Here is a 15094-nt window from a genome sequence, read left to right on the forward strand (position 1 = left end):
AGAAGACAAAACATATACCTGCAAAGGAAGAAACAAGGAAGATGAAGACTGTCTCAATTCAAAACGGATTTGATTCCCTCTCATCCAGAAAGAGTGACTAAGCATTGTATAGCTGTATAGCATATAGAAAAGTTGAGAGAGTTCTAGAGTGTTCTAAGAGTTGTATATAACTCTCACAATACTCATTTGTAAAGATCATCCAAGTTAATAATAATCTTAAAGTTTTACCACTTGGTTCTTGTTTCTTCAGATGCAATTGTAACTGGTTTTTGTTTTATCAATAAATTCTCATCACTCCAACAAAAAAAAAGAAATACTTTCATCGAAAACATTATTGCGTAGTGCGTACATACGATATCATGTTGGACGGACCGGAATGTTTTTATTTCTTTACAAAAAAAAAGCAGGAACACGACGGCGTATAAGAAAGAGTGTTAAAACGAACAATTAGGCCACTCGACATGAGCGTAGTGGTAAACCGTGACATGAGCCCTCTAAAAAAGGCCGTTGTGTTAGTCATCAAATCTCATGTCATAAACACAACCGTTCAATTCTCTGCTTTCATTTTATTATAAGTTTTGATCACAAAAGTAAATAAATTTGTTCATCAATCGATTCTCATTAAACTTTTCTTTCTAATTTCCCCAAAGAAAAAGAAAAAAAAAAATATGAAATTTTTACTTTATCTGATTGTTACGTTCTTTCTCCTCTTAAACGCTTTCTCAACCGCACAAACTCTGATTCGAGATTCTTGCAAGAAAGCTGCAGCTAAAAACCCAAAGTTCAAAAACGATATATGCGTCAAGTCTCTCGAGACGAATCCGCAGAGCAAAGCCGCAAAAGATCTCGCCGGATTAGTCGTGGCATCGACCAAAAACGCAGCGTCGAAAGCGACTAGCCTGAAAGGAACCGTTAACAAGATTCTCAAGGGGAAGAAAATGAACAAGATAAGTGAGATGCCGTTACGTGACTGCCTCCAGCTTTACACCGATGCTATTGATTCTTTAAACCAAGCTTTGGCTAGCATGAAATCACGCGATTACAACACTGTTGTCACGGTTCTGAGTGCTGCAATGGATGCACCAAGCACTTGCGAAACTGGATTCAAAGAAAGAAAAACGCCACAGAAATCTCCGGTTACCAAAGATAACGATACTTTGTATCAGATGATTCTGATTCCTTTATCTTTTACAAATATGTTGAAATGAAATTACTAAAATAATATTCATAATGTACCGTAGAGTAAGATTGCCTTGAATAAAGAGTACTTATCTTTATTTAGCAAAAAAAAGAGTACTTATCTTAAAAATTTCCAAATACACATTTTTGGACATGCATGCGTCAATAACCCAAACTAACTATGTATGTACACAATGTATCAAACCAAATGAATGTCTCTGAAGAGCTTATATTTTGCCAATCGCCTTATAGTCTCTTTACCCATGAGGGATTATGTACGTACATTACGAAGACAATTAAATCCAGAAGTACTTTTAATAGCATTTCTAAAAACAATCATCTAATGTTCTCATCTAAATACTAATCTTTAACGAATAGTGTTGGATATGGGTTTCACCCCTCCTTAGCAGGCCTCCAACCCGGCCCGTTCACGAAATAGTCAATCTAGCCTTTGTAAGTATTGAATGACCAGGTCATCCCTACCAGGCCGATTTAGCTTCTAGAAGGCCCAATAAGGACGGATAGCCCATTTAACGACAGTCCGCAAAGATGTCGGTCACCGACTTCACTCCAAGACAATACCACATCGATCTCGAGCCAGAGGGATGAAACGTCCCATCAACTATAAATACCGAGGGAGCAGCATGGAGAAGGGCATAAAATATTCGGAGGCAAGAATCTGGAGTTCGTCCAATTCTAGCTTTAAGTACTATTAGTCAAATTGAGAATACATAACTCTGTAATAGGCCGGTCAGCTTTTAAACAGACAACTTGTAATTCTACGATCTTTGACAATCTTGAATAAAGTCCTTTGTTTCGTCTTCTTTAATCATAACCATCGAGCTAGTGCAGTCACTCGTTCAACAAATAGCAAACATATATGCTTCATACATAGTCAAAATAGCGTATAACACTACACTAGCATGTGGATGGGTGGATACGACACTCTTAACAGATATTAGAAAATGACGCTAATTAAAGTTGACCTCATGACTCGCATAATATGAATGGTCTATACGTGATTTGATTACGCATATCACCGAAGTGATTTTTTTTCTTAAAAGATGGTGGTGTATGTGGCGAGACTTAAACATTGATTTGACTACGCATATCACGAATGTAAATTCTATGTACTTCACCGTAAGAAAGTTCAACAAGTAAACATGCTTGTAGTGAAAGCGATATGAAATAGTGATATATCAGTACTATGTGAATGAGGACAGAATATACAGAGAAGAGAGATATATCTAGAACTGCAAAACAAATCGACAAGAAATAGTTTGAAAGGAGATAAAAGGAAGCCAGTAAAACGACGGCGTATGAGAAAGAGTGTTAAAACGAATAATTAGGGAAACACGACAGTAAGCAGAGTGGTCAAGCGTGACATGAGCACTTCTAAAAAAAGCCATTGTGTTACTGTTAGTTATCATACCTCATATCATAAAATAACCATAAGATTATTTCTTTTATTGTACTATAAATTGGATCACAAAGTTTCAAATTCACTCATCAATCGATACTCAATATCATCTGTTTCCCTCATAAAAAAGAAGCTACAAATGAAGTTCTTGCTTTACCTTGTTATGTTCATTCTCCTCTTGAACGTTTTCGCAACTGCACAATCTCTGATTCGAGATTCTTGCAAGAAAGCTGCAGCGAAATATCCGAAACTCAAATACGAGTTCTGCGTCAAGTCTCTCGAAGAGCATCCGCAGAGCAAAACCGCAAAAAGTCTCGAAGGATTGGTCTTTGCATCGACCAAGAACGCTGTATCAAAAACGACAAGCTTGAAAGGACTGGCTAACAAGATTCTCAAGGAGAATAAATATGATGTGGAGAGGCCGCTACGTGATTGCCTCGAGCTTTACACCGGCGCAATTGATTCCTTAAACCAATCTTTAGACACCATTAAGTCGCGTGATTACAAAATCGCCACCATGCTTATGAGTGCTGCGATGGATGCAACGGGGAACTGCGAAACTGGATTCACAAAAAGAAAAAAGCCTGTGAAATCTCCGTTTACGAAAGAGAACGATGTCTTGTTTCACATGGTTCTGATTCCTTTAGCTTTTACAAATATGTTGGATATGAATTTACCAAAAGTGTTATAAATAGTACATAGATTAAAGGTAACAATATTAACAACGTACCTTAAGAGTAATCGGCTTACTCACTGTAGAAGCAACAATGGTCGTAGCTTTTTCAAAGTCTTGAATAAAGAGTTATCTACATAAACGCCATAAAAAGATCACATATGATTTAGATAAACCGAACACTTTCTGAAAGTGAATACCAATGCTGATTAATTTGGTGTTTTGCAAGACATTTCCAGTTATGATACAACAACCGGTATAAAAAAACAGATTAAATCCACAGTTTAACAAATCCAAACCACACCCGAAAAGGGAAAGAAACAGATTTAGTTTTCTAATCTTACGTTAGAAACCTGAATTAAAAACCGAAAAACCAATACCAAAACGATTACTCCACCCTCCATTCAGTTTTCAATTTCATAAACAGATTTTGAAACCGAAACAAAACCGGATAGGACATGGCTAATATGGCATCAAATCATACAAGCGTCATATATAAGAGTAAAAAGTCAAAACAGTTTCTGTTTTCCTTACATGCGTGCAATGTGAAGCCCATCATCGCTATCTTCATCTTCTTTATTCTTGTGATCATCATCATTGTCGCGGTTGTAGTTACTTGATGATCCCAACAAGAAAGGTTGATCCTTTAGAATTGAAACCTGATCCATCGGAATCGCATTTCTCTTATAGTTCCAAACCAACATTGATGTGTAATCCTGAGTCGAAACGAGTCCTTTCTCTCTAATAAACCTCTTTTGCTCTTCTAGCGTTTTTGGTTCATCGAGCGTTAGGTATTCTATCAAAAACTTCTCGTGCTCGGGCGTCCAATTACCAGGAAAAGGCGAGTAATCGGTTTCTGGAACTAGAGACATTCTTGTATAAACAAGTCCATCAACAGATTCAGCAAGACCCATTTTCAAGAGATTTTGATATTCTGGTGACAGACCTTTCTTCTCCTTCAAGGGAAGACTCAGATTTCTTCTACCATGCTTATACACTTTAGCTCTTGATCTAAGTTTATACTTTGCAGCATAAAGCTTAGCAAGTGAACCACGGATGATATAAGAACAAAAATTCACAATCTTCTTCCGGTTATCTGCAAACCGATACCACTCAGCAACCGTAGTCAAAAACTTATTCATCTGATTATTCGTATGAGCTTGAGTTGCGTGGAACATTCTAAAACAAGGTTGTGGATCCGGATCCCTATCTCCTTTAATAAAATTCAGCTTTCGAAACTGTTTAATGCATTGTTTCAAACTCGCTGTAACGGACAAAAGCGTCCCCACGCCTTTCTCGCTTATAATCTTCCCACCGGTCGCAGTATACCTCAGAGTCGGATAAACAACTCGGCGACACAAAACATGATCAAGAAACATTATACCTTTGGTTATATGTTCAATGGGGAGATTCTCATTGTCGAGTCTAAGCATATACTTCTGATCAACGAACTCAATCAGCTCTTTCCTTAACGTTGCAGCATCAGCTCGAGGCCCACGAACTCCAATTAAGATATGACCTCCATATCTAACATAATCCATTTTCCTCGTTTTGTCAGGACCGCTAGTGGGAACAAACTCTGGCCATGAGGTGTTTCCTTGATCTGCATCTCCTTCAGGGTTATTCCATATAACATCACTTTTCGAAGGACGGTAAAAGTCTTTCACTTTCGATTCCATCCAACGATCAAGCTCATCTAGACATACATTAACCAAAAGAGGACTAAGAATCCCACAATGTCCCCACTGAGGAGACTTCCCAGCTTCTTCAGGAGCAAAACCAAAGAAGGTCTCTAACCAATAAGGATCAGGCTTCGGCTCATCCTCAGCCAAAACACGTTTCTTCTGATATTTTCTCTTCTTAGTCTTCTTCTTCTCACCATCTTCCACTTTACTAGTGACAACAGGCGTAACCAGCGCTGATTTAATCAAATCAATAACTTTCTTATCTCTAACATCTCTCATCAAAGAACTAATCACAAACCCAACTTTCATCCCATCCAAAACAACACTCAAATCACCTTTAACATACCACAAATAACCCGCGAAGTTCCTCCGAATCACTCTCAAAACCGTATGCGCAGTTCTACCAGGCCTAAACGCAAACGACTTCTGCGAGAAGCGAGACTCGTAAATGGGTTCCAGAATCATCAACAGAACCTCCTGAACAATCCTATCCTGAAACGGAGTAGGTTGCGTAGTAGTCAAAATAGCTTTAATCTTCCTCTTAGACAAAGACTCGTACTCAGTTTTATCCCTAGGAGACTTGATATAGAAATCCAAACGAGCTCCCCATTTAAACCGATCATCAAGAACAGAGTTCCTCAAAGCTAACAAACTCTCTAAAGCTGATCTCTGAATCGAGCTACGAGGAACATAAGCACCTAACTCATCACAGCAAACTTTCTGATAAGCTAATACCCATAACTCGAATCTTCTAAGATACGAGGTCAAATTGGTGGCGGTTTTGTCAGGTTCTTTGAAATTCTCAAGCCACATCTGAGAACAGAGTGATACTCCATCTTCTTTCAATAGATTCGATGGATCATCCGGATCTGGAGCTTGTTGTTGTCGTCGTTGAGGTGCGAAGTAAGAGAGGTATCGGGAATTTGCGGAGCCGTTAGGGTTAGAAGTGAGTGGAGGGTTTGTGACGAAACAGTAGACGCTGGTATAATTAGAAGAAGGTTTGAGCCATTTTCGTGGACCCAAAATGGATAAGCTTCGACGCATTTTGGGTTTATGGCTAATTGAGTCTCTGAAAGAGAGGATCGTGTTAGATAGAATCAACGAGAAATCGAAAAACAATACGGAATCATAAATTGGAAAATCCAAGAGATAGAAGTTTCAAATTCGATCTTACATTAGATTGATGAAAGCTTCTTCTTCGTCTTCTTCGTCTTCAGGGAAATGGTGGAAACTGTAGTAACCCTCGTTAAACCCCAATCAAACCTTAGTTGTAGTTTTTGGTGAGGTTTGAGAGAGAAACCTGAAACGGACTAAGCTTAGATGTGGGAACCACGAGTTGGGCTTTTCATTATAGGCCCAATAAGTTTAGCCCTTGGTGACATGTCATCAATCAATTTGAATAACAATACTGGTTAAAAAAAAAGAATTTGAATATCATCAATCAATAGCAAATTCTGGGAAATGTAAAAAAAAAACAAAAAAAAAAAACAAATTTGGAACAATAAAACTTACAAATACAAGCCATTAGCAAAACATACATAATCAAGCATGTATGATGAACAAAAAAAGCAAATTTTATACTATGCTGCTTTTTTACGTGATAAGTTTTACATGGTTGTGTTTTGCTAATGGCTCTATTTGAAAGTTTTGTACTAAACACTTTTAACACATCAAGCTCCTTCAGTATCAGCAAGGCAAGAAAATTGTGATTCCACAACCCAAGTAGGTGGATGTTGTTCATGGTATTTTTAGAGAGAGTAAAAATTGGGTTTCTTTGCATAATCATCAACAACAACAAAAAAATACCACTTAAAAGAAGATAAAATAAACTTTTCTTTTGTTGAGGGTAATAGAAAAGATATTTACATCATAACAGCAAAACAAGAAATAACAAGAAGACATTTAAAGGTGTGTGTACAGAGTCGGCCCTCACGGATACATCTAATCATTAGAGAGTGTGCAGCTGCGTTAAAACTAAAGTAGTGAAATGAGATAGGAGCCTGTAGGGTGTGAAGATGGTGTGGAAGCAAAGTTATGTTGAGAATTCATGAGGGTTTTCAGCTAGAAACAAGATGAAGCAACCAAAGTTAGAATGACTAAAGTGGAGGTAATAAATCAAACAAATTTTATTAATTTATAAAGGTTTTAATTTACGAAGAGATTTTGTTGTTTTCGTAGTTTTGAAGAAAAAAAATGTATTTTCAATGATGAAAAGATTAGAGATGAACTCCAACAATATTTTTTTTTATTAATATAGTCTCTCCACATATTTTGGATGCGATTAGAAAGACAATACCATAAACTTTTGATGCAATGAGAATAATTAGAGATGAATTCCAACAAGAATACAAATTTAAGAATAGGCAATTTTTAGTTTATATCATTATTAATTTATGATACTGATGTGATCATATTTTTACATAGTATTTCCAAAAAAATATTGTCTAATTATGTCATTTTTAAGCCTGTCTAACTTGGCACCAAAAATAATTATTAATTTATTAAAAGTATCAATTTAAAGAGTATTAATTTATAGTTTTAAAGTACCAAAATCACATAAATGGAGAATTGTGAAATAGACCTGATCTTTCTCATAAATCTGTTTCTATGTAGTCTACACATACAACTAGAGGAGGTGTCTCTTTTTAGAAAGAGAATTGGGTTTCTACAACAACAAAAAAAAATGCCACTTAAAAGGAAAAAATAAACTTTTTTTTGTTATATTTACATCATAAGAGCAAAAGAAGAATGTAACAAGAAGATTAAAAGTGTGTGCACAGAGATGTACACAAAGAATCAAAGATTTGGTAAATCCTAAAAAGAGACCAATAGTGTTGGTTGGTTGGTTGGCTTGGCTGGTTAATGCTTTTTCCTTCTTTTGTCTGTTGCTTCTTCTTCTTTCTCCCATGATTAAAAAAAAATAATACTAAAAATCAGATACTGAATATTTTGCTTTTGATTCCCTTTTCTTTTTTTTTTTTCTTTTTTTTTCCCTGTATTGTTAGAGATCAGCCATTTTAAAAGAATTGTAGTTAGGAGGAAATTTGAAGCTGCCACGTTACGGCTTTATTAGCCCTTTCACTTTCAGACGTTTAAAGCCACCAAAATGATTCTCCATCTTTTTCTTCTGCATCTTCACGCCACTTGGCTGTGTTTCTTTCCTGTTTGAAATTACTAACACTTCTTCTTCTTCTTCTTCTTCTTCTTGCCTACTGATACTACTGCTACTGCTATATCTTCCTTCGTGGTGATGCGATTTCTTCAGTCTCTTAAGTTCCTAATAAACACGAAATTCTCAGGGTTTTATAATATATACGAAACGAATATTCTGTAAAAGATGTGAATTTATGTGGCTTTCTCTCAGTACCTGATGATGGTCGGTATCTATTGCGTCGAGAACAACTGTTCTGTTCTCAAACTTTAACGAAGAACGGCGTTTGACTCTGAAACTCTCGGAATCAGAACCATCACTTTCCTCATCCTCAACTAGTCGTTCATCTTGAACTGCAGGGAAGAACCGAGTTTTTTTGTTACTGCTGCATGCTACATCTTCTGAGAGCTTTGAATCACTACTGCTGCTACAGTTAGCTCGTCTATTTACCTGCTTTTCAAAGAAAACAGAACTCAAATAATAAGAAAAAAGACTGTTTGATAAAGTTTGCGGCAGGTTCGTGGTCAGAAACTTACGTAATCAGAGCATTCATAATCATTAGCAACTGAGGAGATACATGAAGCGTTTGCTTCACAGCTCATGACAGGATTTCCATATTGCAATTGGTCATCAGATATCATCTCTCCCTCGATATTGAAATCAAAGTATATAGTGGAATACGGTGAATATCCCTCTTCTTTCGCAGCTGCAAGTGCGATTGATGATGGATACATATATAAATCTTCATCATTTGTAGTCACATCTGAAAGTCCATCTTCTTTCTCAAACTTCTTTGCAGCAGCTTCCAGGACTTCAATGTTATCCCTCAAGAAAAGAGTTCGCATTGTCCCGCATGGAAGGTCAAGCTTTTTAATATCTAGACAATGATACACGATAACGCCGTCAATTAGAAAACAATTGTGAAGAATGTGTATGGATGGAGAGAGAGCAGATTAAAAGGTTTACCATGACGGAGACAGACGGGATGTGAGTAACAATCACAGTTGATAAATGCCAAATAGCAATCCCGTTTACACAAACTGCAGACGATGGTTCCATACGTATTAGAAACAAGGCCTGTGCATAATCCTGACTTCATTAAAGACCATCGAGCGAGATGAAGAAAACGAATCAGGTGTACAAACGCAGTCTTGATGCTTCGTTGTCCTGACAATTCCGTAGGTGTAAAATCCAGATTCTCGGATTTGGAACTTGAGTTTAAGAGCATTGCTTCTTTACAAATCAATTCTTCATGAGGAAGCAATGGTACTCTGTTAAGATGAGCATAGCGGCAACTAGCAATAGCTCCAAAAGGAAACCAGTCACCCATCGCAAAGTTCACTGCCTCGCCACAATTAAAACCTACAAGAATTTTTCACACAACCCCAGTTTCAGTTGGATATAATAACACAATCTCCGACCCAAAAAAAAATGTAGATTCATACGAAAAATGTTATACCGTGGCTGAAACCAGCATGATAAGCCCTAGGGAATGTGACGACGAATTCTCCAGGTTTCTGTACAGCCTTGTACACAGGCACATTATGATCCAACAGAATCTTTGGTGGGAATATAGTTGTCTTCCCTAGAAGTACGTCAAAGGCTCCATCTTCTCCATTAGTAGATAGAATATCATCATTGTACACGCACTCTTTAACTACCTTTTCAAATTTTAGAGCTGCAGAACCTGGAACCCCATACCAAGTTTTTGATGCTCCACAATGTTGGTAGTTAATGCTGCGTTTGGAAAGAAGTTAGGGAAAAGGAAATTAAGATACTTTCGATTGCTCACATTTAGTAACCTGTATACTCGAACCAAATTTTAACACTAATTACCTGTACAAATAATGGTCCTCCACATGCCAGGCAAACATACTAAACAGCATTCCAATGTAAAGCATGGGTTCAGTAACTCCCTGAAACAAGCAAAGCCAAGTTAGAAGATGATAAGCAGAAACTACTTATATGATCTTAAGACAAATTATAACTGTGCTACTTGTCACATACCGGAATGGATATTTGAAGAAGGCGCAGAGTAGACTTTGGCAGCCTTGAAACTTTCTGAAAATAGAGACAAAAAAGACATTAACTACCAAATTTTAAAACCAAGCATATGACTTCCTTAATGTTTAACCAAAAAAAAAAGGAGAAAGCTCAAGTTGAAGTAAAACAATACATTTAAGTTCCATTTGCTGCTTCCTAGTGGGTCACCTGGTGCAGATGAAAATGCGCTACCATCTACATCACACGCATACTCAACTGTTTCAGTCTTGCCACACGCAATTTCCTTCCAGAATTCTTTCTCCAAGAATGAGTCGGGCAAAGAGCCACCACTGCAATATCTACGTGCAAATACCTTGTTCGCCATCCTCTCATAATCGCGAAATGTGTAGGTCCTGAGTAGTTTACAAATAATTAAATACCACTAAAAGGTGAAGAAGTAGAGAGACATTGTTCAGGATTTAAAACAAACCTCCCACTCATGAAGAATGTAACTTTATCCTCAGAATCCCACTCAGCAAGACGAAGGGGTTGTACTCTGGTAGTGAATTTAAAGTTTGATTTCTCTTTCATCAACACAGCGCCTGCAGGAACTGTTGCTGTCAACGGAGATACGATCTTGCAGATACCTGCAAAAGGAAAGAGGCATAGTGAAAGATTGGACAAATTAACATAGTGAGATTATTTACAGTTTTAAGTGTTGATAAAGGGATAAAATGAGGAGCATAGGTCTACTCCCGGTTATGAGGTTAATGAGATTAATAAATAAAGAGAGATTATTAAATAAAAGGATAAATTACAGCATTTATCCTTGCATATTGAGATATTTGTTTTACCATATTTTGAAGCTTCTGGGAATATCTTCTGCAAATAAGTCAAAGGATCCTCAAACTCCTCCTTTGTTGGTCTGTAGACAGGACATTCTGGAAGCCTCTCGGTCCATTTTAGATCATCAGTCTCAATCTTCTCCACTTTTCCCTTCAACAAGCCACCTTTACCAGTAGATGCCCCATTCACTTTAGATAACGTGTCACTAGAAGTGACCCGTAATCTCATTCCACAAGACGCAGAAGGTGGTCTCAAAGCATCACCTCCACTTCTAGCCACTGTACTGAAGCTTACTGTTTCATTAACAGAGTCTGATCTCATTTTTTGAAGCCTTTTACGTTTCAGATATTCTAACCCATCCTTGGTTTCTTTCGACAAACAGATCCTCCTTTCCGCCTGAAAAACCCAAGCAAGTGTCAGCAAACATTATCAACATACACATTAAAAGTTTAAGGTACTATACAAACACATAAACTGAGTCATGGATACACAATAAGTCAACCATTCACACTTAAACCATTATAACTCCAAAATATGATAACTCCACAAAAAGGTTAAGACACATGAAAGTGAACACAGAAAATAGAATCAGTCAACACCTAGACGTTTCAAAAGGCATATACGCATTTTTACTTCCAAGTACCGCCTTATCTCTTTGACCAATACCCTACAAAGTCAAAGAATGTGACCATTTCTAAATTCAACACCCTCGAAGAACGCGAGTCAGAGACCATCGACATCTACCTCTACAAACACACAATCATATGACCCTAAGTGAAGATTCGTCGCCTTTTCAACAGAGCTCAAATCTCTCAAGTTCACACGTGGGATAAAATTAGCATGTAACAAATTTGTGAGATTCTCAATAAACGATCAAACTAGGAAGCAGAGATGAGAAAGACGAAACAATTCAAGGGAAAAAAAAAACCACCGGAATCTCCATAAAATTGGAGTAATGTAAAAGATCTGATCCAGCGAAACCGTAAACAACACACAATTCACCAAGAAATTGAAGCAAACAACAAAATTCACAACGAGAGAAAAGAAAAAACAAATTGATCAAATACAAGAGAGGGAGAAATCATCTCACCATAGCATTCCGCAATCTGAATCTATAGGTCTCCGTCTTCCTCAACCGAATCAAAGTTATAAAACCAACCAGAACAAGCAACGAACCAAAGAACAGAGACGAAACCCTAGATCAAGATCTCGACCAGCGAAGTCAATACAAAGCCTGGCATGCAAACAAATTAAACCACATTCTACGAAAACACCGCGTAACGAGCCAGGGACCGAGTCAAACGCGGAGATCCGAATCACCGCGTCGCCGAGTCAAAACGAACATTCAAAAAAAAAAAATCCACAATACACAACACCACCACCAGAGTACGATTGCGATGAAGAGAAAACGAAAGGCTATGAACGGAACGGAGAAACGGAAACAGGCCGGAGAAATCGGTTGTTTTTTGTAAAATTCCCCGGCGGTAGAGGAGAGAGAAACTGTAGAGATGCTAAAAAGAGGACCCGAAAGAGAGGAAGAATCTTGGAAAACCGGAAAAAATTGTTAGGAAAGTATAATGTATAGTTTTATACTCCAAAACGTGTATACTTTAGTGGCCACCGTAATTTTAATTTTCCTTTTTTAATAATAAATAAACAAAAGCCTTTCCTAATTATATAAAATGGAAATAAAAATATTGGTGGATATCGGGAAGGTTCCCAAATCCTTCACAAGCTATAAAAATCAATTAGGTATTTAATGAACGCTCATTGCGTTTTGCTGCGATTGGTGCGGTTGTATTCAAATTTTAAATCACTGTTTTGAGAAAATTTTATGCTTCATAAAAAAAAAAAACAGAAAAGGTTTCAGTATCAATTTTAATTTGAAAAACGTACGTTTTTTATCTTTTAGAAAAACTATAACAAAATAGTTTTGATGATTTTGGTCCAATTATTTTATTAAAAAGTTATAAACCATTTAAAATGTTAAATATATGGAATATGATTATTATTATTATTAGTGTTAATCCATTATACATTACATAAAGATTAACTTTATCCTTATTATTATAGGGATTGATATTCAATTATAGTTTTAAAAGTGAATTTTCTAGATTTTACAATCTTTAAATTTTAAAAACTATCTTTATAAGATTTCATTTATGTAAATTTTTAAAAATTTGCAGTATATCTTGGATATGGATTATAATGATTTGCTAATGGATTATATAAGTATAAAAAAGGTATTAGCTAATTAATATATGGATGCAGCTAATCAACTCCATTATCAGTCAACCTTTTTTCGCTTTTTTATACTTGTACCAATCAGCTTTATATTAACAATTTTATAAGACCAAATGCCTAATAAAGAAAAGAAATAAGATTCCCAACAAATAGAAAAAAAAAGAATTTTTTTAAAAAGGAACTATAAGTGTGAAGGAAAGTGGTGGTTGTTAGGTGGTTCAACCAAACGCTGCCAACCCTTTAAAACGGCGTTTTCACTCATCTTGCGTTTTCCTTCAACAGTAAATTATCGTCATTACAGAGGGTATTTAAGTCATTTAAATAGCAGAAAGCCGAAACGTGGTGACACTTCTGTACTGTCTCTCTACACGTGGCAGGTGCATTGGGAAGACAATTGTTTTTCTTGGTTACTGTTACTGTGGGTGGTGGTGGTGGTGAGGTCACCGGAATGACCGGTTCCCGGTTAAAGTTATTATCCCAACCGAAACCCATTGGTCCATTGTTTAATTTCACTTTTTTTGTTTTTTTCGTTTTCTTTTTTTTTTAAATAAACTGTGATGAGTTAGGTTTGGTTATAATGATTAGTTTTGTGAAGTCAGCGAAAACGAAAGCTATACCGATATGGCTCGGCTTCATTAACCGATTTCAATCCTCCGGTTTAGCTACTCTATAACCGGTTCTGCTAGGATATTTTTTTAGCTTTCCAAATCTGTGTAGTGGTTAAGAATATTCGACTAGACCCACCCAAAAAATATTCACTTGTTGGTGTTGTTATAAGTTTTAAAACCTATTTGAATGACATGACAATAAATAACTTGGACGTTTTTTTAATGCCTTTTTTGTTTTGTTTTATTTGACCTTCTATTGTTCACAACATACAATATTATATTGCATAATCTCATTAATATTATCACTTGCATTTGACATAATATTAATGAAATTAATTTGTATTTTATTTTCTAACAGATTGTCCAGATTATTATAATTAAATTACTATTTTATTTTATTTTATAGTTTTCTTTCTATATTCTCTGAAATATCTTATTCCCTTTAACGACAAAACGATAGTACATTTGAACGTTGAAAAAATATATGTCACTCTCGTCTAAGTCTTCGTTAATTATCCAACTTTGATTTGGAGATCAAACATATACTCATTTCATAGACTATTTTAATATATTTGATTTGTGCACAAAATGATATATTACATATCTTGCTCACATAGTAATATTGTATTCAATATGACATCATCTATGAATTTATGGTTAATTATTATGGACCAGCCGATGTTAAAGGTCATGTTGTTTTACCAATCAACTAAGGAATAAATCACCAACTATATTGGTAATATTAAGCTTGTACGTGGTATATAATATATATGTTTCCTGCCAAGTGCTTGATATTTTTTATTTGGTGACTCTATATATTAATGCAATAGATATCCAGTCGGAAACAATATATCATAGATGTGCATTATCCAGTTAGGAAGTGGTAACTTAGATAATATTATTTATAAGAATTAAATGTTTTTGATTTGGAATCTTTGAGATATGGGTTGTGACATGTGTACATAAAATAAGTTGTGAATTAGTCAATGGGACCAATAGATGGACCGTAAACTATACGTCATATTAGTTTTGTAGTTATTGATGTATCCAAGTGTCATGTTTATAAGCCATATTAACGAAGGTGATATGGGAGAAACTCATTACGACTTCAAACATACGAAATATCCAATTAACAGCTAATAAGGATCGGATGATGCGGAGACATGGACATTCTGGCCTCAAGTCAACCTTCTGACCAATCACACCCTTTTGCCATTTAGATCATTTAGAAAACACTACTCCTATAGGCTAGAGTATAAACATGTATGCGTTTACACTTAACACGGATAATTATGCATAACAATT

At 36.0% G+C, this 15094-nt stretch overlaps 4 protein-coding genes across 6 annotated transcripts; 2 read left to right on the plus strand and 2 right to left on the minus strand.

Moving 5' to 3' along the window:
- Window positions 1-217: 217 nt before the first annotated feature.
- LOC104760206 (pectinesterase inhibitor 12) lies at window positions 218-1309 on the plus strand. Its single transcript, XM_010483091.2, has one exon. The coding sequence runs from the start codon at window positions 669-671 to the stop codon at window positions 1206-1208; it is 540 nt and encodes a 179-aa protein (XP_010481393.1). The 5' UTR covers window positions 218-668; the 3' UTR covers window positions 1209-1309.
- Window positions 1310-2617: 1308 nt separating this feature from the next.
- On the minus strand, window positions 2618-6275 carry LOC104760207 (nuclear intron maturase 2, mitochondrial). Of its 2 annotated transcripts, XR_015589427.1 has the most exons (4): window positions 6132-6275; window positions 3807-6026; window positions 3330-3405; window positions 2618-3159 (listed from the first exon to the last, which is right to left on the minus strand). XR_015589427.1 is itself a non-coding variant. In XM_010483094.3 (2 exons), the coding sequence occupies exon 2, from the start codon at window positions 5999-6001 to the stop codon at window positions 3803-3805; it is 2199 nt and encodes a 732-aa protein (XP_010481396.2). In that variant the 5' UTR covers window positions 6002-6026; window positions 6132-6250; the 3' UTR covers window positions 3720-3802. The 2 variants fall into 2 exon arrangements, 1 of the variants encoding a protein (XP_010481396.2); XM_010483094.3 differs by lacking the exons at window positions 2618-3159; window positions 3330-3405 and having other exon boundaries at window positions 3720-6026; window positions 6132-6250.
- LOC104760208 (pectinesterase inhibitor 12) lies at window positions 2739-3318 on the plus strand. The gene has a single exon (XM_010483095.3). It carries the CDS (start codon window positions 2739-2741, stop codon window positions 3288-3290), a length of 552 nt encoding a protein of 183 aa, XP_010481397.1. The 3' UTR covers window positions 3291-3318.
- A 1344-nt stretch (window positions 6276-7619) lies between the features above and the next one.
- On the minus strand, window positions 7620-12752 carry LOC104760209 (lysine-specific demethylase JMJ13). Of its 2 annotated transcripts, none has more exons than XM_010483097.3 (11): window positions 12028-12752; window positions 10946-11333; window positions 10582-10738; window positions 10285-10504; window positions 10116-10169; window positions 9945-10024; window positions 9568-9845; window positions 9075-9470; window positions 8645-8985; window positions 8325-8558; window positions 7620-8234 (listed from the first exon to the last, which is right to left on the minus strand). In XM_010483097.3, exons 1-11 carry the CDS (start codon window positions 12028-12030, stop codon window positions 8016-8018), a joined length of 2370 nt encoding a protein of 789 aa, XP_010481399.2. In that variant the 5' UTR covers window positions 12031-12752; the 3' UTR covers window positions 7620-8015. The 2 variants fall into 2 exon arrangements, with proteins under 2 accessions (XP_010481399.2, XP_010481398.2); XM_010483096.3 differs by having other exon boundaries at window positions 8325-8561; window positions 12028-12587.
- Between the last annotated feature and the right edge of the window lie 2342 nt (window positions 12753-15094).

The sequence above is a fragment of the Camelina sativa genome, chromosome 18, assembly GCF_030686135.1.
Source record: "Camelina sativa cultivar CO46 ecotype springtype chromosome 18, ASM3068613v1".
In the NCBI taxonomy this organism is placed as follows: domain Eukaryota; kingdom Viridiplantae; phylum Streptophyta; class Magnoliopsida; order Brassicales; family Brassicaceae; genus Camelina; species Camelina sativa.

What these genes read in the sequence shown, in the direction of transcription:
- LOC104760206 (XM_010483091.2), top strand. Translation starts at nt 669, where the DNA reads ATGAAATTTTTACTTTATCTGATTGTTACGTTCTTTCTCCTCTTAAAC.
- LOC104760208 (XM_010483095.3), top strand. Translation starts at nt 2,739, where the DNA reads ATGAAGTTCTTGCTTTACCTTGTTATGTTCATTCTCCTCTTGAACGTT.
- LOC104760207 (XM_010483094.3), bottom strand. Translation starts at nt 6,001, where the DNA reads ATGCGTCGAAGCTTATCCATTTTGGGTCCACGAAAATGGCTCAAACCT.
- LOC104760209 (XM_010483096.3), bottom strand. An exon ending in GAGGACCATTATTTGTACAG is followed by an intron (nt 9,846 to 9,944) that starts GTAATTAGTGTT and finishes TTCCAAACGCAG; the next exon opens with CATTAACTACCAACATTGTG. An exon ending in ATTATGAATGCTCTGATTAC is followed by an intron (nt 8,562 to 8,644) that starts GTAAGTTTCTGA and finishes TTCTTTGAAAAG; the next exon opens with CAGGTAAATAGACGAGCTAA.